At 41.5% G+C, this 25,754-nt stretch overlaps 1 protein-coding gene across 4 annotated transcripts in view; it reads right to left on the reverse strand.

Moving 5' to 3' along the window:
• Positions 1 to 9,682: 9,682 nt before the first annotated feature.
• Positions 9,683 to 25,754, reverse strand: part of ATP7B (ATPase copper transporting beta) — a 36,999-nt gene continuing 20,927 nt past the window's right edge. For all 4 annotated transcript variants that reach the window (XM_058855298.1, XM_058855271.1, XM_058855289.1 and 1 more), the window contains 13 exons: positions 25,578 to 25,669; positions 25,339 to 25,466; positions 24,115 to 24,269; positions 23,804 to 23,938; positions 22,755 to 22,949; positions 21,065 to 21,247; positions 19,341 to 19,539; positions 18,029 to 18,175; positions 16,809 to 16,951; positions 14,805 to 15,008; positions 14,577 to 14,694; positions 13,686 to 13,788; positions 9,683 to 11,801 (listed from right to left, as the gene is read on the reverse strand). In XM_058855298.1, the coding sequence (XP_058711281.1) occupies positions 11,537 to 11,801; positions 13,686 to 13,788; positions 14,577 to 14,694; positions 14,805 to 15,008; positions 16,809 to 16,951; positions 18,029 to 18,175; positions 19,341 to 19,539; positions 21,065 to 21,247; positions 22,755 to 22,949; positions 23,804 to 23,938; positions 24,115 to 24,269; positions 25,339 to 25,466; positions 25,578 to 25,669 (2,067 nt within the window). In that variant the 3' untranslated portion in view covers positions 9,683 to 11,536. The remainder of the gene's footprint in view (positions 11,802 to 13,685; positions 13,789 to 14,576; positions 14,695 to 14,804; positions 15,009 to 16,808; positions 16,952 to 18,028; positions 18,176 to 19,340; positions 19,540 to 21,064; positions 21,248 to 22,754; positions 22,950 to 23,803; positions 23,939 to 24,114; positions 24,270 to 25,338; positions 25,467 to 25,577; positions 25,670 to 25,754) is intronic.

Here is a 25,754-nt window from a genome sequence, read left to right on the forward strand (position 1 = left end):
ACCAGCCAGGGAACAGTTAATGTGGGACAGGTCCTGTACCGCTCAATCTGAAAAAGAGGTGAGCAGGGACACAATTAAAAAAGGTCTGAAAAGTCCGGAGGGGCACAGATGAAGCTGCTAGTCTCCACTACTACAAAATTCAGGAAGCATCAAAAGAAGCTAGCTGCATTCTCATGAACAGCATTCCCTAATTTCCAGAAATTTAGTTTTAAATGCTAGCCCTTTCCAAATCTTCAGAGGTTTGGAGTACATTGCCCTAAACATAATGTTTAAATGTTTAAACCAGAGTCAATCTTAATTCCCTTTTAACCAAGGTCTTTTGCAGGGCTTTGTGCTGAGTGCCAGTCATCCAGCCATTTCCAAGGGACTAGAAGTATTTTAGTACCTGCAAATCCATCAAAGAGGTCCTGCATGATTTTTAGGTCACATTTCCCTGAAAAATCATCCCATGCTAAAGGATGATTTCTACAAGGGACACCAACAGCACAACCAGCTCCAAGGTGTATCCACAAAAAGAAAAAGACAGGGCAAAGCAGGTAAAGAAGGGAGCATCCATGCAGCCTCATGCTCCTGTTGTGCACTGCTGTGTCCCTGCTCCAAAGGGCTCTTTCTGACCTTTCCACACCAGTCCCAGGGCTGGAATGAAGCACAGCTGCACAACAACAGTGAACACAAGAAATACAAGAAATTCTAAACAGTGGCCTGCTGGTGGTTGCCCCAGGGCCTTCCTGGGTAATCTAGGTATGCAGCAATCCCAGTTTCTCACTGCTACCCTGCTAGACGAGCTTTTATTAGGGTCTTGTAGGAGCCTCAGCAAAAGCATTCTCACTCTCAGCAATACCAAACCAAATTTATGGCTTCATATGGAAGAAACAGACACCCACCAGTAAATTCTCATCATTTGGTTTATTATATGTTCTAAACAACCTATATGGTGCCAGTATTTCTTGTGTTAGATGCCATCAGTAATTCTGTCCTCCTCATTTATCAATTAATGTTTGTAATGAAAATGTGCCCAGCCAGTTTAACTCACTGAGCAACTCTGCTGTGGTCGTAATCATGCCCTCTTATTGCCCAGCACTGCAACTGCAATCAGTGGTAGAGATCAGAGAGGTAGAGGCTGTCCTCTCATTCTCCAGAAACAGCCAGAAGAAAACAGCAGTGAGAGACAAAATAACCCTCTTGTTGCTTTTAAACATCAGCCGCAGCCTACAAGGAACTGGAGAAAAGGATCTCTTTTATTAAGCTGTAATCAGCGTTGTCTCTTTATTATTATTGTTAACTGAGTTTGACAAAATACCTGGAGAATCACAGCTAAGCTCCAGGATCACAAAGATTTCAGGAAGCAGTGTCTCTGCTAGAAGAGAGTCCTCAGAGTGTGCTGGAAAGACCTGGGACCACCAAGTCTGTGTCACCAACCTGACTCTGCAAAGGGTTAACCTGGGTGATGGGGCAGAGTGCACCTGGACGAGTTTGCTGATGACAAACAGGCAGAGGTGGCTGATACACCGGAGGGTTGTGTTGGCATCCAGAGAGAACAAAACAGGCTGGGGAAATGGGCTGGAAGGCACACCATAATGTTCAACAGAAAGTGCAATTCCCACACTTGGAGAAGAACAATCTGAGGCACCAGTTTGTGCTGAGGGCTATCCATCTGGGAAGGAGCTTGGCAGGAAAGCATCTGGGGGTCCTGGTGGACACCAACTTGATCATGACCCAACAAAGTGCACTTAGAGCAAAGAAGTTGAATGGTGCCCTGGGATGCATTAGGAGAGGTGTTGCCAACAAATTGAGGGAGGGGATCCTTCTCTCTGCTCAGCTCTGGTGAGGCCACTCCTGGAATGCTGGGTCCAGTCCTGGACTCCCCAGTACAAGAGAGACTCCAAGGAAAGTGATGAAGGTTGTGGAGCACCTCTCCTGTGAGGAAATGCTCAGAGAGCTGTGACTGCTCAGCCTGAGGAAGAGAAGGCTCAGAGGGATCTCATCAATGTGTATAAATAAATTCTTTTCACCCTGAAGGGAGGGTGAAAAGAGGACACAGCCAGGCTCTTTCCTCTGGTGCCCAGTGTGAGGACCAGGGCCCATGGACACAAACACATCAGTTTTCCCCTGCACATCAGGAAGCCGCCACTGTGGGGGTCACCAAGCACTGACGTAGGTTACCAGTTTTCCAAAGCTGTCTGGACATGGTCCTGGGCAACTGGGTCTAGGTGTCCCTGCTTGAGCATGGGAGGTTGGCCCAGATGAAATCCAGAGGTCCCTCTCAACCTCAACAATTAGCTCTGTGAAACCCACCAATGTGTGCTCTCAGCACATTGCTCTCTCACATCAAAACTTTCTTCACAATGAAGTGACATGGAGAAAAGGTGACCTCTTTCCAATTCTCAGCTTCTGGAGGCAGGGACAAGCAGTGCATTCCCGTACAGTGGCAGGAAATGCATACTCCCAACATGGTGCCACGTGATCCTTGGCACAGGACCAGCGATGGTGGGAACAGCATATCCGATGTGGGCAGAAGGACAGGATGCCCAGGGTGGGCTTTTGTGGCTGAAATGCATCCCCCAGCTTTCTGAAGCCATGAGAAATTCTGATTCCTGGCTCTCCCTATAGGCAAACAAGTTTGAGTGGAAAAGCCATCTCCCAGCTCCCTCATAATTGCTTTTGTGGTAAGTAAAGTTGGAGATAAATAACGCTAAAAAAGAGATAGATTTTCTGCAATCAATTATTTTCAAAAGGAACTGGGATTCAGCCAAATGAAGCCAGGGGAAAATGGGAGCTGGGCCATTCCTTAAGCAATGAAAAAGCCTTACCAGCAGTTTAAGAGCTGTATCATTTTATTCAGAACACCAGACAGATACTGCCCTTTGCAGTCACTCTTCACACGTGAATTTTCCATTCATTCTGCAAACAGTATCACTTAAATCCTGCACTAGTATTTTAATAGTAAGATTAAAGACTTCTATACAGTGGGAAAGTCCAAAATAGAACTTGAAAATATTAATCAAGTGAATGAAAAATGGGGTTTTTGAAAAAAAAAAAGACGGAAATAACTTGTTCGGTGTGGAAAATAGAATGGGAAGAACCCCAAAATGGAGACAAACCGCTGCAAGAGGGACTGCCTAATATTTTTCCAGCCCAGGTAGAAAAAGAGATGTAAGTGCACAGGGGCATGCAGGCCTGTAAATTGTGCTGTAATGGCTGGTCACAGAATCAATAAATGAGAGGGTCTAATGGGTTTGGCACAACAACCACCTGCAAGAGCAGCAATAAACTAAGGCTGGGAGAACTGCTTGGCCACAAGGAGCTACCAGGGTATAGATGGCAGGGTGAGTGGTAGGCAAAAAGTTTGGAGTCTAATGGCTTGCTCTGTGTTCCAGCATCTGTCTGAACAACTAACCAGATCAAAGAAAAGTTTAAAAAAACCATTTCTTTCTCTGGCTCTTTTGGTTCTTGTGTGTTAAAAGTTCTTTTTTCTGAAGCCGGTGCATGCATTGCAAAAACGCTGTGGCCGTTCACAGCACCGGATGTGTGTGTACAGCACAGTAAATTAAACAGGGACAGTGTTAATGCTGGTGTAGGTGCTGTCATCCTCATCACACCCACTGCCACTCCTAAATGTGTCATTTGATTGATAAAGAAGTAAGCAGGAGAGCAGGCAGAGAAAGTACTGTCATCAGTGCAGATGGGTAAATGTCATACATAAATACACTCACCTTGGCAGAAGCCTAAATCTGCTTGTTTCATTAACCTTCAGGTCTCTTGTTACAGGGGTTTCCAACAGATTTCTTTTCTGACTTACTCATACAAGATGTTGAAAATGATGGAGAAGCTGATGAGAATGGGGAGAGTGAAGAAGATTTTGGGAAAACAGTCATACATGTCTGAATCAGAGACCAGTCACCTGTCTGCTGGCAAGTTATGTTTTTGTTCATTTGTTATTATGAAGCTAGAAATCAGTTTTTTCCAAAATGATTTTTTATTTTATTGGTGGCTTTTGACTTGTTTTTTTACAAACAAGTCAGGCAATCAGGAGAACAAAGCAAGATAATGATGAAGAGAGAGCTGAAATGCAAAACACCCTTGATCTGCTGGGTCACTACACCTGTGCCTTATCTCAGCTTTGTGTGAGATGTAATCAAAGCTTTCTTTGTGGAAGTGGCTTGATGTTTTATTGCTGTAAAGCAACTTTATCTCAGGGCTTACAGTTAATAAATGCACAGGGAGTTATTTAATAACATTAACAAGAGCAATGACAGCGTCATCAAATCAGTGATGTGTTTTCCATAGAATTCAACACTTCTCAGAGGCAGAAAATAGTGAGGCTGCTTTGGGCTCAGCCTTGTTTCTGCCCCCCATCCCCTGCCCTCTCTGGCCTAAGATATTGGAACTAAACCTTCCAAGCAGAGTTGCTTTTCTTGTTACTTTAAAGACATCTTGAGAGCAAACCTACTTTTCTGCTTATTTTTGTCCAACCTGCTTGCTGTATAAGCAAGAGGACCTTTTCCTACAGCTTAGTATGCTCAGAAGGGAGAACTTTCTGCCAACTTCTCATTTCCTTCCTTCTATTTAAGCTTGTAAAATTGTTGGTGTAACCATTAATAACTGATTAATAGTTTCTTTGGGAAAAGGAGTCCTCATCTGTCATTTCTTTTAGTGCAGAGGTGCTGTGTGAAACCTACCTTGGCAAGTTTTGGGGTGCTCCTGTCTCCATTTTTAGGCTGTGGTGGGTGCTGGTCAGACCTTGGCATCCCTCTGAATGACTGAGGCTCTCCACTCACTGAGATCTTCCAGTGAAGTGCCCTGGTGGGCTGAAAATCCAGGTGCCCCCTCTGTATAAAAGCAACCTTCATGTCCTAGTTTGTCTCAACCCAGCACCTGGGTCACAGCAACCCCAGGCAGGGCTACAGGCTGGGGCAGAGTGGCTGGAAAGTTGCCCACCAGAAAAGGACCTGGGGGTGCTGGTCAGCATCAGCTGAACTTGAGCCAGCTGTGCCCAGGTGGCCAAAAAGGCCAGTGGCATCCTGGCCTGTGTCAGCAATGGTGTGACCAGCAGAAGCAGGGCAGGGATTGTCCCCCTGTACTCAGCACTGGTGAGGCCACACCTCAAATCCTGTGTTCAGTTCTGGGCCCCTCACTAAAAGAAGGACACAGAGGTGCAGGAGTGTGTCCAGAGAAGAGCTTACACCTCATCTTACACACACTGACTTTCTCAGCCCACCTGTGGGTACCTGCACCAGCAGAGGCAGGTGAGTACAGGCATCTTCCACCCAAACCACCCTTCCAGCAGCTTCTCATGAGCTACTGGTTTAAACTTTCCCTCTGTAACACAGCCTTGGCAAGAGTAGTGTTGGCCAGGTCCTCTTTACAGCCCAAACTTGCCTCCCCCATGGACACGAAGAAAGCAGCACACCACCCAAAGCCTTGCCTACCTTTTGTTCATTCCTAAGATGATGATATACTTAAAAAGCTCCATGGTCTGTAAAGAGAATGATCAAACAAAAGCTTCTAAGTTAGTTGTGGCACAAATATATTGGCAGATGTATGGGTTTTTTAAATCCTCCTGCCGTAGTGAGAGGATAAAATTCCCAACACAAATGGCAACTCTGCAGCAAGATTCTGGCATAATTATATGTAATTATATTGTCTCTGCACTCTCTCATAAATCAGTGACAGTATATATTTAATGAGCCCTTTCCCGTTCAGCAGGTTGCTCCCAACCGCTCCGATTTGCAACTGCAATGCAGAGGTATCTTAAAATAAAATTAACCCTTGGAAGCCAGGCCCCTTTCTGCAAGGATGCAGGAGAGTCTCTCACAGACTGGCACTGCACACCCTTTCCTGCACGGCTGGAACACACAGGCAGGCTTCAGAGCAAGGGCTGGTTTGCCTTGGTGAGTAAAATTCTGCCAGAATACGTGATTTCTGCTGGCAGCCTGCTCCTGGCTTACACGGGGCTCAGCCCTCCGGGCTGATGTTGCAGAGTCTGATGCTGTGCCCTGTGGGAAAGCCAAAGGTTGCTGTGACTTCCCCTAAGGTCTACTTAAAAGAGAGCTCCACCAAACAAGCAGCCTTGCACCCTCAGCTCCCTGGGGAGTTTAAGCTCACACCAGAAGGTGCAGGTTTGTCCTGAGGATGCAGGCACCTTGCTTTGACTTCCTGTAGTGCAGCTTTTCTTCCTGAATCTCCGCTTGTCAGAGGAAAAAGAGAGCAATTTCAGTAGACACACCTGTGCAATTTAGGATTTGCTTAAGTATCAAATAATAAGAAGTACCAATTCAGAATTCGAGGCAAACAGACACTAGCCCAAAATCTATTCTTGGGCTATATATTTTCAGACCAAAATTTTAAATATGAATTAAACTATCCCTTTACATTTTTCCCCTTGCTGCTAACCGGCAGTGAATGTACTGGATCTTCAGATGCTTTGCAGATTAAGGGGTTTCTGTGGCTTGGGCTGGACCTGCAGTGACATCTCGTGGTCCCCCACGAGGTGAGGTGCTGGCTGCTGAGTGGCACAGCCCCCCGACCCAAACCTCACCCCGATGCCCCCGGAGCACAGAACTGCTCGGCGCTGAGCAGCACAAACCTCCCTGGGAACACACCTCCACCGGGGATGGCTGAATGCCCCGGGGGAAAAACAACACACGCCTCCCCCTGCCACATCCCTTCACCTGCATCACCAGGGGAGACTTCAGAAATCATCATTTGAAGCATGAAGGTAAATCAGTCATGAAAATCAGATCATTGCACAAGAGAGCCCGTGGGCGGGCTGTACTTGCCTGCAAAGCCTTGGTGCTTTTAACTTCAGAAAAAGAGAGGAGTTAATGTGTCTCCTCCTGTGCTTATGTCTGTCTGAGACTCACATGTGAGCAGGATGTTTTGTGCTTCACCACTTCTTTTGTTGTGACTCTCAAACAATTTCCCACTGGCTTGCTATTGGCATCTTAGTAGGGGAAATTAAATCCAGCATTTCAGTGTTATCTGATTTCACATCCCTGCACACCATTGTCTAATTTCACCACCTACTCATTCTTTTTCTTCACACATAAGTGCATTTAGAGAAAATACAATCCTTGAACGAATACTTAGTCAGAGAAAGGTTGTAATCAGCCCAGATAGAAATCAGACAGCTTATTTGCTTGGAAAAAAAGGGGAAAGGAGGAGGAAATGAAATGGAATAATTTCTCTCCTGTGAACTTAGGGCACCAAAAATTGTGTGACAAAACTATAACAAGGGAAGAAAAATAGTTGAAAAACTTAACAGGCAACAGTATTCCTGAGCTATTGCACTAAAATTAACACGAAAATCAAAGATATGATTCATTAGATGTCTTCTGTGTTCATTAAAAAAGAATTTAAAGGTTACAACAAAAGACTCATGAACTTTTCCCAGAGCAAAATAAATGGATGTCCCCTATAAATCATCAGATATATCAACACTTACCATCAGATAGGCAGCAACTGAGTTGTGCTGGGACAACATGTACAGGGCAGACACCTAAGATCAAAACTGGGGTTTGAAAAGTTGCTCCGTACTGTCTAATGCATCAAAATACTCAGTCCTAGGAAAGAGGACAAGCGTGACACACTGCTGAGCACCTCAGGCACCAAGCTTAGGGAGTTCAGGAGTTCATCCTCTCAGGCACCTTCCTCCAGCTCTTCTGCTGTAGGGGCAGCACAGGCAGCAGTCCCAGGCCAGCACCTCACTCTGCTGGGGGCTGCAGGCAGGTGGGCCCGGTGGGGACAAGGGCAGTTCATAATTACATTATGCAGAAATGCAAACGCTGAGCTCCACATCATACACCCCTCCAGTGAGACTGGATGTGCATCAGGAGCTCCAGTTTAACAAGAGCACTTGGTCACAAGAGTCAGGACTACCACTTATATTTCTTTTTCTTGACTAGGTATAACTATTCTAACTTTCTCATAGACATTTTTGCCTTGGTGGCGTTGAGTGATGAGAAGTTTGAAGTGACCCAGCAATGTGCACTCACAGCTCAGGAAGCCAATTTTATCCTGGGCTGCATCCAACACAGTGTGGCCAGCAGGGTGAGGAGGGGAATTCTGCCACTCTGCTCCACTCTGAGACCCCCACCTGGAGTGCTGCATCCAGCTCTGGGCCCCCAGCATAAGAAGGACATGGACCTGCTGGAACAACTACAGAGGAGGGCCATAAAGCTGCTCAGAGAGCTGGAGAACCTCTCCCATGAAAACAGGCTGGGAGACCTGGGGTCGTTCAGCCTGGAGATAAAAAGGCTCCAAGGAGACCTTAGAGCACCTTCCAGTGCCTAAAGGGAGCTATGAGAGAGCCAGAGAGGGACTTTTGACAAGGGCATGTAGTGATTAGGCAAGGGGGAATGGCTTTGAACTGAAAGAGGGTAGGTTTACATTAAATGTTAGGGAGAAATTCTTTATTGTGAGGGTGGAGAGGCACAGGTACAGGTTGCCCAAAGAAGTTGTGGGTGCCCCTTCCCTGGCAGTGCTCAAAGACCAGGTTGGACGGAGCTCTGAGCAACCCAGTCTAGTGGGTGTCCCTGCCCATGGCAGGGGAGCTGGACTAGGTGAATTCTAAGGATCCCTTCAACCCAAACCATCCTGTGATTCTAAGATTTATGCAAGTTTCACAGCCATTTTAAGCATAAGACATTATGCAAATATAATGAGCAAACCTTTTCCAGTTAATTTCAAGTATGAAATAAGCTTTCTTCTGGTTCCTCAGCACATCTTGCAAGCAGGATAGTGTGGTCAGTTCTCTACTCCAGTAATTTTTTGGTTCGTATTACTTTCACAGAAATAGGAGAAACCCCATCTGGGGTGTAGGTCAGGAGCTGGTGTAGGGCAGCTGCCTGCCCCAAGTCAGGATTCACCTCTGGCTAACATTTTATCACCAAATATGTGCCTGATTGCCATGTGCATCTGAAGAGCCCCCACCTGCAACCTCTTCCAGTTCTCCGCAATCTTTCCTGTTACACAGGACTAGTGACTAATCTAAATATTCTTTGGCTCAATAAGCCTATTATTTTCTTGTTCTAGTCACTGTGAACATAAAAGACATTGAAAAGATGAAAGGAATAAATTGTCCTCTTTGTGTCTTAAGACTTGTATTTCCTTATGGTATTCTGTAGGCAAACCTACTCAAATTCCTTCGATCTTCTTATATTTCTCATTCTCATACACCTACCTTCTCACGTTTTCTAGATTTCTGTTAAATCTCGTTGCTCTGAACTGTTTTTTCCTAACAAGCATGACATATACAACCTGCTACTTCATAGACCTGCTACTTCAGCTGGTGCCTCTCCAGAGCAGAACAGAATGAGGTATTTTGTCAAATGGGTGATACAGTCTTTATACCTCTCTATGTTTCTCTTCATTTTGCAGCATCACTGTGCTGTTAAACCAGGTCACAAAACGAATGCCAGACAATATCTGACGTTTTTCATCTGCACTGACATTTAATTCCTCTGTGCTCCGTTTGCAAAGTTTCCTGCTTCTGTCCAATTTCCCAGGATGATTTTGAATCCTATTTCCACCCTTTAAAATGCTTGCAACTTCACCTGTCTCAACATGAAACAACACTGTCTTTTTTTCCCTCCTATACATCCTGCCTGAAACAGATCACAAAACAGAAACAAAACCTTGTGCTATGCACCCTGCAATCCAACAATCTCTCTTTATGCTCTTTTTATTCTGAACCCCTCAATAAAAAAAGAAAAAGACACACAATTATTTGTTTGATTTTTTTTAAAAAAAACCACTATATTTTTACAGTAAGAAATGCTAAGAAAACACAGAATAGTAAAACTTCAGACCCTCTTTCCCACAGGGACATGCACCTATGGCATGCACCTTTGAAAAGTGTGTGCAAAGTGTGTGTGAACTGTGTGAAAAACTGTGAAAGTAATCTCTACTTACATAGAGTTTTAAAACTGATTTGTAATTATATTTAAGACAGTGCTGAGAAAATAAGAGGACTGGTCCAATTCTTTAAGAACAATTCTTTTCCTCTCCAACTTGTTTTTCATTTTTACATTAGGAGAAGAAGGATTTGAACCTGTCTTAGAAACAGCTCTATATTTCAGTCAATTAAAAGAAGTAGTTATTTCATGTTGTTTAGCAAAGTATTTCCTCTTCTTTCAGTTTCTAAATTAAACTATAAAACTGCTTACATCAGAGTCCACAGCTGGACAACACAGCGCTCTGGGACTGGATCCAGTGCACCAAAGCAGTTGATTCCTACCATCCTGGCTCTAAAAAGTGTTAAGGGGTGAATCTGACATCCACAGGGATGAAGTTAATGCAAGATTTGGTAAAGATATTACAGCAAAAAAATGGTTATCCACCACTTTGATTTCTCATTGAAGTCAAGAGGGGAGCTAAAAACAGTACAAAACATAAATACAAATTTAAATTACAAATTTTCTTAGCTCATGTCCTGTCATTTATTCATATTATGACAAATAGAAGCCCACTTTAAGGCCATTTTTCCACCTTTTTAATTTAAACTTAGCTGCATTTTAAGCAACCAGCCAGCTGGGGTTAAGTTGTGCAATAAGCTCACTCTGTTCAGCTATGCTGGAGTCACACCAGTGCTAGTTCTGCTCAGTCATTCCAAGGTAAATACCACCTTTGCTCACACTGGCATAAATCCTTTACTCTGTCAGAGGAAAAAGACAACTGGCCAACTCTAAGGAGCTTCCCCAGAGTCCAGCAAGGTATCTTGGATAACTGGGACCAGGAACCAGTTCTGCCTTTATGGACTTCAATAGGAATGGACCGGTTCCTGGTGACTTAAAGGAGTTAGTCCCAAACAGGAATATCTGTAAACATAATGGTAACTCATAGATCTCCTGTGCAAGAAAAAGGGGAAAAGGGCTTATATGGAGAAAAAGGGAAAATCAAAGAGAGTAATAGAAACGTGCATCAAAAGAATGCAATACTTCAAAGCAAGTGAAAATCTTTGAAAAAGACCTTTCAGAGAGTTATAGCAGGTGAAACAACAAAGCATTTTTGGCCCCAGGAGATGTCATGGATCCTAAATACAAAGTGATCTCACAGTGACATGACTAGTTAGGATTCTGTGTAAAAATTCAGCTTCTGACCACAGAATTCCTTTTGCCATTGCTAACTTCATTTAGATACAAATCAATATTTGGCAGGTCTGAAAATACTTTTACTTCATGTGGTCTTGAAGTAATAAAGTTTTAAAGAGTGAAAAGTACGAAATTTGGTTTCTAGCAAAGAGTCAAAGAGAAACTCTTTTAGACTCTGAAAATTACAATTTTACATTATTTCACTAAATTCTGTGTGCAAACAAGCCAGTTCATTATAGTGCCACAGATTATTTCCATGATCAGAAATAACTGGTGACCTGAAAAAAATCCACAATCCATACAGCCCAACACTGAGCTGAGCTGCAATTATCTTATGAGCTGAAGGAATACTTCACTTACAACACAGAAACTGTTGATGAAATAAGTCATACCCTCCCCTGACTGGGGAGGAGGAACATTTCCCCCTGTACCAAGAGTCCAGTGCTTTAGATGTACTGCTCTTCATCTGCTCCATTTATGAGCAATGACCACTTGCCCCCTTCCTCCTCAATGAAACCATTGCGTCTCGGCAGCCTTTTGGAAGCCAAGGAAGAGAGGGACACTTGGCTAGTCTGATCCCAAGAAGATGATTTGGAAGAATCCCTCCTCCTGTCGTCCATTCCAATGTGAACACTTATTTGAGAAGGAGTGAGTGGCTTCATGCAGCCTTGAGCTTGCGCCTCGTAACTTTCTGTGTCTGGCTTCTTGTAACTAAGAAGGGAAAGAGAAAATATATTAACAACAAGATGTCAACATGTAGAAGCATCTGGCACTAGAACAAATCAGAGACTTCTGATAGCCTAAATGTATTGGAAGTGTTTATATAGAAAAAATAACTTTATAGATGAATTACACATGTTTAAATTAAGTTTCCTATCTAATAGCTCACAAACAATTAATTTGTGTGGTGTCAAGAGTGTAAGGGTCTCAAAAAACAGTTACAAAACAATAATTTTTATTTCTACTTGAATTTTGAGCCCGACAATTCTCTCAAGCCAAAACAAGAACAGAAGGATAAGGGAAGATGATGGAGAAATGCAGAACACTCCTCAAGGTGTTTCTGATCTGAGTTTTCAGTAATTCAAGACCACATACCACTGATTGAGGACTCTACTGTTGCATTTATGGACATGGTTTAGTGGTGGACTTGGTGCTGCCAGGTTAATGGCTTGTTTCAATGATCTTAAAGGTCTTTTCCAACCCAGATGGTTCCATGATTCCATGCACTTCAGGCACAGTGTTAAATAGCTAAGAGAACTTGTCATACAGCATTAAGACATTTCAATAGTAAGAAGGACTTTCAAAGTGAGGTTCTTTAATAAAAATTGTGAGTTTGATGGATTATTAGAAGGTTCATAGAAGACAATTGCAGGTGAATGGACTCAATGACACAAAAAATCACTTTCTGATTCAATGTATACTAAGTCAAATCCCAGCAATGGCAAGTATGCATGGTCCTCTTCACATATATATGCACTATTGTGTTCTTTGGAACCTGAAGTTCTATTCACCTGATCTGAAGCTTCAAGAAAGATTATTGTCCTAAAGTGTACACATTTAATACAGCTTCCATAAGTCTGAAGCCAAATATTTTTTTAGGGGGTTCTCAATATCTACCCAAAATGGCGTGTAACACTTAATGCAATCAGCACAAGGTCAAAAGAAATGGAGGATTAAGGAATCCCTTTATAGAAATTTCTCATCCTTTGGATAACTATACACTGAAACCTTTTAAGATGAAAATCCTGTAGTGGTAGGGCTGATTCTGCAAACAGACATGTGTATGTATGTCTTTCATATTTATATATAAAGATTTATAGGTATATCTCATTGAGCATTTGCAGGACTAGAAACATGATGTAGTAACAGATTTCCTATATTAGTTTATACTATACTGTACTGTACTGGAACATACATAAGACCCCAGCTACAGTAAAAATATGTGAAGGTTTGGATCAATTTCAGACCATAAAAAATCTTATTCTTGAAAGGTGTTTGCTTTCTATGCTGTTAAGAACAGGTCCATTGTAACTACCAAAAAGGGCACCCAAAAATATAACATTAAAATGAATAGAACTTGAAAAATCTTGTTGTAGATCAGAAATTGGTTTGCTTCCAAAATAAAGAAAGATGCTTTATCTGCAGCCAGGTGCAAAAGAGTAAATACACTGTTTCCCCATTTTTCTCTGGCTAATTTAAATAGACAAAAATAAAAACCAAACAAGTACAAATATTTTTTTCCAAAATCTACTGTTACATTATGGAGAATTATCTTTCAAACAAACTGCTCATTTGATGAACAGCAAAACCTCCTGATCATTACTTGGTATTAAACTAGATCTCCACCACATGGGCCCAGGTGACATCCAGTCACACTTCTAGCTGCTAGTTAAAGCATAATGCATACTGTCTTAGTCCAGGTAAACTCATAATAGTGACACATGTCTCTTTTGAAGCCAAGGATTAGACAGAACAACCCCAAGCTAATGGACTTTCAGGTACTTTTAGGTGTAGAAAGCCCAAAGTAGTGTATCACTTGAGTCCCAGCCTCAGTACTGCCACAGCTCCCCAGTGGATAAACACAGGACAACTTGCCATTTCAGCTGCAGGGAGGACAGCAGGACAGACACAGAAGAAGCTGCCATTGCAGCTGATCCCATCCAAGGCTGAAGCACGAGGCCGACAGGCATGAACACACCTAGCAAAAAAAAACCATATGGACATGAGCCAGAGGTGCTTATCCCAGCACTCAAGGGCATTTCCACCCCTGCATAACATAAAACAGATCAGCAGTTCTACAACACAACCTGCTGAGACCTCCATAAACACAACTAGATCGATATATGTATTTACTCACTTATTTCTAAACATGTCCCTTCCATTGCAAGGGATGACCTTTGCACCAATACAGATACAAGACTGCAGCCACAGGGTAAGACTATTTGTCCCTTCCAGATATTCTGCACATATAGAACACAGCAAAGGCAACAGAAAGACAAGCAATAGTATCGGAAAAGGAGGGAGAAGTTATTCATAAACAAAACAAGGAGCACTTGAATTAAGTTTTAAGTAGGAATTTAGAGCATGAGAAAATGTCTGACAAAGGTATAAGGAATACAAGCAATAAGAGAGAAAATGTGTGATTCAGGGCAGATAAAAGAGGAAGTACCCAAAAGTAGGATGGTACATCTAATTAGAGCTGGGTTTGGATATACAGAAACTAGTCCCCAAGTACTGCTATATGAAATAAGAGCATAGTTTTAATTTCATACAGAAGTATTTATTCCTAAGCAAAGCAAAGAGAAAAAAGCAAAGAGAAAAAAATTCAGGAAAAAAAAGTATCTATTTTGCCCTCCTTCTACCAAGTTTTAAATAATCTAGGAACCTGTCTTTGGTTCCTTGAGCAGGGAATCAATCCTACAGGAGGCACCACAGAGATCAACTGTGCTGCTGTTTTTGACAAGCTGAGCTCTGGTAGTCACATACCTGCTGCTATGGGTATTCCAAGCATATTATAAATTAAGGCAAGAATCAGATTTATTCGTATTCTTCTAACTGTTCTCTTGGATAAGTGAATACTGGCAACTACATCCAGCAAATCATTCTGCAAGAGAGAAGAGCACGGAAAGTTTTCCACATGGAATCTTCAGAAAACTAAACCAAAATTAAGAGTGTCAGTGATAAAAGAGGACAGGCCAAAACTGTAGTGCTCACTCGGATAAGGACAACATCTGCAGCTTCAATGGCAACATCGGTGCCTGTTCCAATTGCTATTCCAACATCGGCCTTGGCTAGTGCAGGGGAATCATTGACTCCATCACCAACCATTGCAACCTTCTTCTTTCCGTTTTGGAGCTCCTGGACCTTTGCAACCTTGTGAGAAGGAAGAACCTCCGCAAAAACTTTTTTGATCCCAACCTACATATACAAAGAAAGACGCCCCATTGGTTACATGCTCTGTGCTGGAAGGAAGAGCCATTTGCTGTTCTAGGTGAAGGGCAAACAGGAATATCAACCAAACTGATTTCAAACAGAAAACCGAAGAGCAACATGCCTTTGGCATAAGAACAGGATTGATAACAGCACCCTCCTACTGTAGAGATGCTGGCAACTATACTCTGCCCTTAGCATCATGCCCTGCATGGCTTCTGGAGCTCCAATGCCCTAGCAATAAAGATTTGTCCTTTAAATACCTTCAGGGGTGGTGACTCCACCACTTCCCTGCTCCTGCTGGCCACACCATTGCTGACAGAGGCCAGGATGCCATTGGCCTTCTTGGCCACCTGGGCACAGCTGGCTCAGGTTCAGCTGCTGTCAAACAGCACCCCCTGGTCCTTTTCTGCTGAGCAGATTTCCAGCCACTCTGCCCCCAGCCTTTAGCCCTGCCTGGGGTTGTTGTGGCCAAAGTGCAGGACCTGGCACTTCACTTTTTTGAACCTCACACAACTGGTCTCAGCCCATCAATCCAGCCTGTCCAGATCCCTCTGCAGAGCTTTCAGACAGATAACGCAACACACGAACCATGTGTGATCAAGCAGTTACAGCAGGGGAACCACACAGACAACAATTCTCTGGGAGATTATAAAAATAAAGCAGATGGCTGGCTAAATGCTTCTACCCATCCACATCATAACTTATGTTGAGTTACTAACAATGGCTCTAGTGTTGTAGTTGAAGAACAGATGAGTATATTAAATAGTGCTGGGATAATACCCTTTGTTTGGCTGCCTCACCAGGCAGAAGCTTTTCACCACATAAGACAGAACCTCTCTTTTAACCTTTTAAGTCACATTTTATAACATTTTTAAATGCTTACCATTTCTTTCCATTGGAAATTACGTTCCAAAAACTAAATGAAAATGTAGGTTGACACAAACTTAGCTTGTTTAAAACATTCATCTGTGCTCCTGGAACCATAAATTCAAGCTTGTTGCTGAAAGACTTTTTTCCCTTGACAAAGGAAGTTGAGTGGGAAAGCACTTTACCATAACAGAATACAAAAGTGAAAGTATGAAATCCAATAGGAGTAGGATTAAAGCATCACACGGAGAAAGAAAACAGATCTCACAGCACAGAAGAACGTGCATACCACAATGCTGGCTGAGTCAGCTGTGTGGTGGGATACCTGAGGAAAGCAAAGTGGCACATGGTAAGATTAGAAGTAGACCAATTCAAAGGGAAAGAGGGAAGTGAAGATTGAGAGGATGGAAACATAGCAAGGTAGAGTAAGAATCTGAATTTCAGTTTGAGATGGGGGAAATCTCATATAAACCTAACCTCCTTTAGACTGCTACACTTCTTAATAATTCAAATTTTGATGTTACCCTTTAAGATAAGGACAAATCCACACTGTGGATCCCCTAACTGTGACCAGAACTAGACCTTCAAGGAACTTTGCCTCATCACTAACCGAACAGGCCTGCCTTCCAGTGAAGGGAAACAGGAGGCTTCAGTTCAGCAACCAATTACTGCAAGAAGCTCCATTACTCTGGAGAAGTATTAACTGCTTGTCTTCAGTGGGATTTTAAAGCAGCCACTGGCCTCTATTATACCATATTGACCTGATTTCCAATCCAGTTCAAGAAAAAATTGTCTTCATTTAATGTATCCAGGGAAATTGCAGTTACAGGGAAGCTGAAGGCCCTGCTTCAAATTCACCAGGGCAAACAGGAGTCTTAGAACCTCATCATGCAGCTTTTTGAAACACAGAGCGGATACCTGAGTAGCAATGGCTTTTGCAGTTTTCCTGTTGTCCCCTGTTATGAGCACCACATCTATCCCCATGCTCTGCAGTGTGTGCACAGCAAGGGCTGCCTCCTGCTTGACAGTGTCTGCTATTGCGATCATTCCGCACAACACACCTGCACAAATAAAAACCCCCTGTCAGAGAGAGCTCTGGGACCAGGCAAAGTAGCAGCAAGAGAGCTGAGCTCCCCCTCCATCACACAGTGGCAGCTTGTGAAATAACACATTCTGAGCAATACTGACATTCATGTCTGCAGCTTTCTCACTTACGGTCTCTTTATCATTTGCCTGTTTCAGATAAAACAATAAACACCTTTGATATTTAGGGATCAGGAAGACAAGGAGGAGAGTAGCTTTTAAACAAGCCTGACTGCTATGTTTTATGGTATGGACAAATATGATAGTGAGTCAGAGAAAGTGCTGGTATTTGTGCCCAGGTCAGATGTTGAAGTCACTCCTCCAAGAGGAAGCATATAGAGTCAGGTTTTATGTCCCCTAGTCTTTCGGGGTTGGATCTCTAGTAAAATTACTTTCATTGAGAAGTACATCTGCCTTCCAGTACATTGGCTCAAATGTGCATCAACACTTCCTTCCCAAGCAAATTCTTTCCAAAATTGCTCTCTAGGAGCACCAAGAATATTTGCTCAGTAAAGTAATCACTGGCATCATTTCAAGTTCACAGGTGCTCTGGCAATCTATCACCATTGAAATAATTTCTCATATCAAGGGATCTGGGACCTCTTTCTGCATGGCATGGAACAGAACCCCCCAAAATTCATTTAAGTCTAATCCTTTATACTTGACTGATCTAATGAATCACCATGTTTATTCACTGCATGTTTTGAAACCAGTGATGTGATAGGTTGGTCCATGATCCTTAACTGATGTAAATTAAAGATTGGATGTGGCACCGTATTGGCACTGCTTGTTTGAACAATGATCCTAGATGACAGAGGGTTCAGAAATTAATTCTTGAATTAAAAACTACACAACAAAACCTTATAAACACTGTTCTGTGGTAAAAGCTTCTTTTAAGAACACCTTGATACTTCACAGTTCAGAAGCAGTTCTGAACTAAAAGATCAGTAGTTTCTTGACACTAAGCCAGTGATCAACTGCTTCAGATTGTTTTCATCCATTCTGCAGTAGGATTGACTCATATTTGTTAAGTCACTCTAAGGAAGAGCAGTTACCATCTATAGCCACTAGTATGGCAGTCTGTCCTTTCATTTCATGGTTTGTCATTGCATCATTTACATCATTTGTAATATTCAAGCCATTGCGTCGCATCCACTCACGATTTCCAATCAACACCGAGTATTTCTGAGAAGCTGACGGACCTTTGTGCAGAGACAAAAAGAAAAATGAGCATCTCAAAAGCAGTGTAAGCAGAGATGTTTGAGGAAAACAAGTTAGCTGGAGGCACTGCCTGAAGACAGCCTCATAAAAGTTTCCTCTTTCAAGACTCAATTTGTGCCTGTTTACACAGAGAACTGCATCATGAACTCATTGGAAGTACTTGCTCATGTTTGCCTTTGTCAGCTGGCATTGTTTCTCTGAATAAGTGCAGTACACACCTTTAGTAAATGCCATCCTGCTTTGTTCTCACAACTAATGATTTTCAAATATAAAGGCTATTTCTGACAAGAAAAAAGTAGTGTAGTTCTTACAAACAATGCACCTCATTATGAATTCAATCCAACTTCACAAGAATCATATAAGCAGGTGAGAAAATACTACATTAGCACCATTCAAAAATGGCACAGTTCTGATGATTGAAGTTCTCATTCTATTTAATTCTTCTAATAGCTTTCTCAGAAAGGTCAAGAGCACCACAGCCTTCTGAAGAGAATTGATGAGCTCCTTAAGAAAGGCTTTAAATACCTTTTCTTTCTCTCCTACACTACCAAATAGCAAAGTGGCTTCCAGAGAGTCTGACACAAATCTGAATGTATTGCCTAATCAAAAATATCAGGCACTAAAATCAGTTTGCAGATATAGGACACTTTGTTTTGCATCTGTTGAATAGTTTTGGGGTTGGGGTTTGTTTTTCTTTCTAATTAAGTGCCTTGAGAGATATATGAACAGGAAAAAAAAGGTCCAAGTTAATATGGAACTAAAGGGTAGCATATGCAAAGTTGCAGTAAGATAATATGCGTTAAAGGTAACTGCCCTAAATGGGAACATAAAGGCAAACTTTGCTGTCTGCTGGACCATCCTTCTGTCCAAAGGGAGCATCACTGGGTATGCCTTATTGTCTGTGTATTGTATGGAATTTTAAAGTACCCATCACTGTACCTAATTTAGGTTTCTGAGCTGCAGAGAGAGATCAAGAGTTGAGGAAAGAGCTTCAATTTTTGTTAAGGCACATTTTTGTCCCTCCTGTTCTCTGCCTTCTTCTGCCCCATATCCACCTTTTTCTTGTACATAGCCTGGTAGGTGGTTGGTGCTGTTGATTCATTCTCCCTCATGTTGCAGCTGGCACAGGGGCAGATAAACACTTACCTGGTGATTCCAAGAGTGTGATCACTGCATTATCTCCCAGAGGAGCAGTGCTGTCCCCACTCCTGTTAGCATCCAGCTTGTTGGGACCTTCCTCAGCTGTGCCAAGGATGGCCTCAACTCCTCCGACCTTGCAGCTGATACCACAGCCTGGGACTGCCTGGAAGTCAATGCAGTGTCCCAGGCTCTCAGTGCCAAGCTCCTGAAGATGTAACCAGAGGACATCATCAATCTGTGCTGCCCGTGTGGGGTACAAATATTAGATAACTCTTACCAAAAAGAGCTCATTCCTCCTCTTGACTGACTAACCAACTGAAAACTAGCCTGGACTATCAGTAGCACAGAACTAAAAATAAGGATGCTCTGGGTGTGCTGTGGCTTAGACTTCTAGAAAGGGGCAGCCATAGAGATTACAGCCGGGTCTCATCCCTAGCACCAGCAAGCCATAAGGAACAGCTTTTTCTAGTGATCTGAGTATGAAAAAATAAGATTGGTGGTTCATGACTTCAGCCAAGACTAGGAACAAAAGAGAAATATTTAAACATTAAGCCATTTAGCTTCTAAAAGATGCAACTTCTAATTAACCTCACAGACAATTGGCTGTGGTGGATCAGACCTTTTGTATATATGTAAGAGTACAGTGAAAAACTGTATCTAATTTCTGGAGGGATCTGTCTGGATGTTAGGGAAACTGGGTTTTTCTGTTGAGTTAGGGAGAGAAGCCAGTAAGTACCTTCAAGATGAAATAAAGCGATTATCAGAACCCTAGGAGTTACAAAAAGAATGGAGAAAATATTAATTGGTAAACAAGTTATTCTGGGTTGTCTCTGGAATTTGGAACTATATGTAGCTTTCAGTGATCTTAAAACACAGGCATGACAAGGCAGGTGGTAAGAACATCAGCCAACAGTATAGCATGACAATTCATATAAGCCATGATCCAGTAATAACTGCTGCATGGGATGACTACAGAACTGTCAGGACAAATTTTAAATAAAAATGTAAAATACAAGAAAGGCAGTTGGTTCATTGCTTATAGTCTCTCTTTCCTTCTAAATTTATATTTTTACTTCTAAATTTTATCACTGAAAAATATAGCAAATTTGATATATATTTTTAAATTATTTTTTGTAAATCAATTAATGAGTTTTCTTAGCAGACATAATTTTTTTATTTACATAGGCTTCCTATTTTTGCTATGACTTGTGTTTTACTTCTTCCCGAAGCTTGAGGAACACATGACTTATACAAATGACCTATGAGGATATGTAAAACTTGCAAAGACTTAAGTAATCTATTAATTCATTTGTGAAACTCACAAATAATATAGTTTAATATTCAAGCTTTAGAGCCTTTTGCCTAATTTATTCAAATGAGCAAGTGACTAATAGAAGTGACTACAGTCAGGTAATATGAAATATCATCATACACATTTGCTTCATGATGTTATTTTAAGTATTTCTCCTGCATATATTCCTTATTTTCTCATTAGTTCAAGATAAATTCAGCAAGATATTTCTTCAGAAAATATGTTACCAGAAAAGCACAGCTTAAAATACGCGATCTGGTAATGTCCAGACCAAGACGCACAACCATGCAATCTCCTAACTTTCCAGCCTGTTACTGTTTAGGCAGGCCTTTTCCTCTGGGACCCAATCATTTTGTACAACACTGCAGCATTTTCTCAGATGCCTTCAGGCCCTGGATGAAAGAGGAAGGCTAAGTACCTCTTTGCAGTACTTAGTGACGGCCATTCCTAAAGGATGCTCGCTGCTGGCTTCTGCTGTGCCAACAACAGCCAGTACCTTCTTCAGGGGGAGCACAGCTGTGTCTCCCATCAAAAGCACCCTCGTGACTTTTGGAACTCCATAGGTGATGGTCCCAGTTTTATCAAACATCACAGTCTTGATCTACAAGAAAAAAACACAGTTACTGCCTAAGCCCTGCAGGCCTGTATGTTTTTGGCACATAAATACAGTCAAGACTTTAATAAACAGCTGACTATATCCACACAAAGACAGAATAAATCCACAGAAGTAGGAATTCCTGTAGGTACCTTGAACTATCTGTACAGCAGGCCTTCTCATACTTTCTTATTCATTCCTCACAGAACTACAAGATCTGTGCCCATATCAGGATCTCAGACAGCAGTGTAATTGTAGGACTGAGATGCATACACAAAAGACAGTACATGCATTCACACACAGGATTCATGTAATGGCACCTTAACCACTTTTACCACAAGGTATGTGATGCAAAGAAGGCTTTTTTTGAATGCAGTTCTGAGCAGTTAACAATAACACTGAGGAAAGAGGACTCAGGAAGTGGTCGATGATAGAGAAGATATAAAGAGTGCAAGAAGTTCAAGAAACAACAACCTAAGCAAAATTGATGTCATGCTATTCACCAAACTCAGCCATCACTTGTCAGTCAGGACAATGGGTCTTGAGAAATCAGAAATGAACCAAGAACTACAGCCCCACATATACTGGAACCCAAAGATGAAGTCAATTCTAACCCTGAAAATAAACACAGCACAGAGAAAAACAAACCCCCAAAACTTAGCAAAGTAGGCACTTCTTCCATATCCAGCTATTCCAACACACCAACCTTGCAGAATCCAACAAGTCACCTAATTTTCAAAGCCCTGACCATAGCCTTGCTTGGATCCAAAAGGCAGAAATTCACAGCATTAATTAGCATTCTTTTTTATTTTTTTCCCAGAGCCTTGGAAAAACTTCTGGTCAAGTAAGAACAAGAATTATCAGTCTGATTAATTTGCTATTACCATCCTTCTCCCTTAAAATGTTCTGCATGTGCCTAATACAGCCTATCACAGCATGGTTTTGATTCATTTTTTTTTCAGCAGCTCTGGACATGTCAAACTTCTTTCTCCTTCACCTCTTCCTCCTCTTTGCATAATTTTGATGTCTTCAAAGACTTTTTTTCTGCCTCCCTTCTCTCTTTCTTGTCTCAAAACCACTCCACAAAAACAACTCAAAATAATTTTCTTGTTTTCTTTCATTCTGCATTTTAAACTACTGATCATGAACAATAAGCATTTCACAACAGGTCTCAGAGGAAAGGAAAAACCCAAGTGGATTATTGGACTCCTTTGCAGAAGAAGTAAACAAAGTAAAATCAGAAACCTCTGAGGCCATGAAGAGGATTAGCAACCTCACAATCATGAGATTGTAGAATATGTTGACTCTCAACACTTTGCTGTGACTACTTTGAAGATCTGATTTCTCTTCTTAACCTTAACAAGCAGCAATCAATTAAAGAGAAAAAAAATGAAAAAAAAAAAAAAAGGAACAACTTTCCAGTCTTTCTTTGGACCTGCAGGATTTCCTGAGGAATTATATTTCATGTAGCAATAGCTGGGTTAGCTATAAAAGTACAGAATAAACTATTAACCTGATGTGCCATTTCCAGGGGTTTTCCACCTTTGATGAGAATACCATTCTGTGCAGCCACTCCTGTGCCCACCATTACAGCTGTGGGGGTAGCCAGGCCTAAAGAGCAAGGGCATGCAATGCTCAGCACAGTGATTGAAGTTTGAAATGCAAACCTCAGTATTATTTCAGCTTTTGAAATGTTTTTGCTGTGATTCTGCAAGAAGAGGGAAGAGAGGGGAAAAAAAAATAAGAAAGTTATGTAAGATTTCTGACAGCAGACAACATAGGTGTACAACCAATCACAGTCATTTCAGAAAACACATTTATCTGGAAAACTTCAGTAAAGGAAATCAATCCATTATTCTTACTGTAATGCTAAAGAAAGGTCCGTGTTATGAATTGTTTATGGCAGTATTTCCTGGATTTTTTGCTGCTCAAGTACGCTCTCTGCTCTGAGTCTCCCATGTGTCAACATAACTTGTGATTTCCTTTAAACCTTAGTGAAGGAGAATGCTATTTCAAGATACATAGATCCTCCCAGTTCCTGAGCATAGCAAATACACATCCCAAGGGTAACAGATGCTCAGCTTTTTTCTCAAGCCAAAACCACTATCTGCCATCAGAAACAGGAATGCCCACAAAAATTTCAGACAGGAATGGCTCAGCTCCTTGCAACGCAGCTATAGATCATGTTTAGTCCAGAAATGTTGTCAATAATTTCCATTTGTAAGAACCCCATGCAAAACTAAGAGGTAAATGCAAAGATATATTTACACCTGCAGAGAGATTTTAAGTAGTGTAATTATCTGCTCTGTGTAGAAAATACTGGTTTTTTACAGAAGTATTTACAGAATATTCTGAGTTGGAAGAGACTCACAAGGATCATCAAGTCCAACTCTCAAAGTAGAAGGCCCATACAAGGATTGAACCCATAATCACGGTGTAATTATCTAACCAACTGAGCTCCTCTCAGAGTGATTATAACATCAACACCTATATAGAAAAAGTATGTTAATTACATTGGAAGATATCAACAAAAAATCCAGTTATAATAATAAAACTACTTACCGGAAAATACTTTTTAATAATATCAAAATTCACAAAACCAATTGTGATCCATGCTATCAATGTCACAGTTGAAATGATGATGATAAATGGAACAAAGTATCCACTGAATTTATCTGCCAGTTGCTGGATGGGTGCCTATAAAAAATAAACCCAGTTATTTACATGGTCGTGGTCAAAACACATAAATATGCAGAATTCATGAAAATACAAAATAGCTCTGGAAAAACAGTTTGCTGAAGTGTGTAAGTATCAAAACATAGAATCTTTTTTTTATTCAATCAGAATCTGTGAACAAAGTTTTCTTCTTTTACCTTTGACATTTGAGCTTCTTCCACCAATTTCACAATCTGTGCCAGAGTGGTATCACTACCAACATGAGTTGCATTAACAAGAAGTGAGCCATGTGCATTTATAGAACCAGCAATCACTGTGCTCCCAGGCTTTTTAATGACTGGCATAGGTTCCCCTGGAAAGAAAAGGTAATATTAAATGAGCCAATACCCCTAACAGCATAATCCATCAGCACACAGCTCATTCTATGTTAGCAAAATCAGTATGCTAAGCAATAATGACCAGAAGTCACATGCTGTGTATCTCTCTCTGGTGAAGACATGGATAAGTAGTCATACTTTTATAAAACTTTTCATAGGATTAATTTCTAAGCAAATGCTGTTTCCTTGGTTGTAACTTTTCAGTATACCATAGCTCAAAAGGACAAGGAACAAATTGGTTGGAAAAGGTACTTCTCAGAATTTCTCCATTAACACCTTGCATAGCAATGGGAGTTTGAGAAATCTGTCTTTATCTCCATGACCCTCAGTTTTCAAAGGCCAGAAAGTTGTTTGTTTTTTTTTTCTGTGGAAAAGCTCCTGTTCTCCTGCTACCTCTGCAAGAATACTAGCTCTAGAACATCTTTATCTTCTCTATTTTTAGTGGTAGTGAAAACAACTGGTTCCCTGAAGCTAAAGGTGTCCCTGTTCCCAAGTAAAAACAGAACTAGAACAAGTAATTCAATGCCAATGTAATTTTTTTATATCCTTTATTGATAAGAATCATTGAATCTTTACTACATGTACAAAATGAAATGAAAATTTCAGAAGCTGTAAAGAAGTCCTGTGACCCTTAATAAACATATAAACATCAAATTTTGAGGCTTTCTTTCCCCCTCCTTGCTCAGAGAGCCCTGTCATACAGACTCCAGCATCTCATCAATATTTCCACATGATCCTTTAGAACTTATTTCTGAGAAGGTACCATCTCTACAAGTACATTCCAGGGGAAACTCCAACCAGATCGCTGCAATTACAACAATCCCATCCCACCAGTAGCTTAGTAAGTGGCCAAACTGAGAGGAAAACCTTCAGTTTTTTGGGGTGTGCACAGATGCAGGACTTGAATTCAAGCTCACAAAGCCATAGCATCAATTAAGGTGGGAGGCTATTCAGACTGCAGTGTTTGGATTGGGTCTGCTCTCTTTTCTTGTAATAAAGAGTTCCAGAAGATTTGACTTCTTTCTGTAAGATGAAGGAAGTTACCAGTAATGAGAGACTCATCTGCCATAGAACTGCCTTCAATGACCTTTCCATCCACTGGGAACTTTCCACCAGGAACAACTTTTATAATATCACCCCTTTGAACCAGTTCAACAGGTACTTGCTCCTCCCTGCAAAAGACACAAGGCAGGTTACTGATGCCATCAGCTTTCAGGTTAACTGGATAAAGCCTAGTCTGTGACCCAGGCAGGCTGAAGGGATTTTGATTCATAAATACATACCTGACAATAGAGTGGCCAGGTCCTAGAGTCACCACAGTGGCTTCTGTGGCTTGAAGAGACATAAGCTTAGCAAGAGCTTCTGAGGTCTTACCCTAAGAAACAGAGATTAATGTTTAAGATACATTGAGATATATAAACCCTTATATCTACTTAACAAAATGAACTCTAAACAACCTT

The sequence above is a fragment of the Poecile atricapillus genome, chromosome 1, assembly GCF_030490865.1.
Source record: "Poecile atricapillus isolate bPoeAtr1 chromosome 1, bPoeAtr1.hap1, whole genome shotgun sequence".
Classification (NCBI taxonomy): Eukaryota; Metazoa; Chordata; class Aves; order Passeriformes; family Paridae; genus Poecile; species Poecile atricapillus.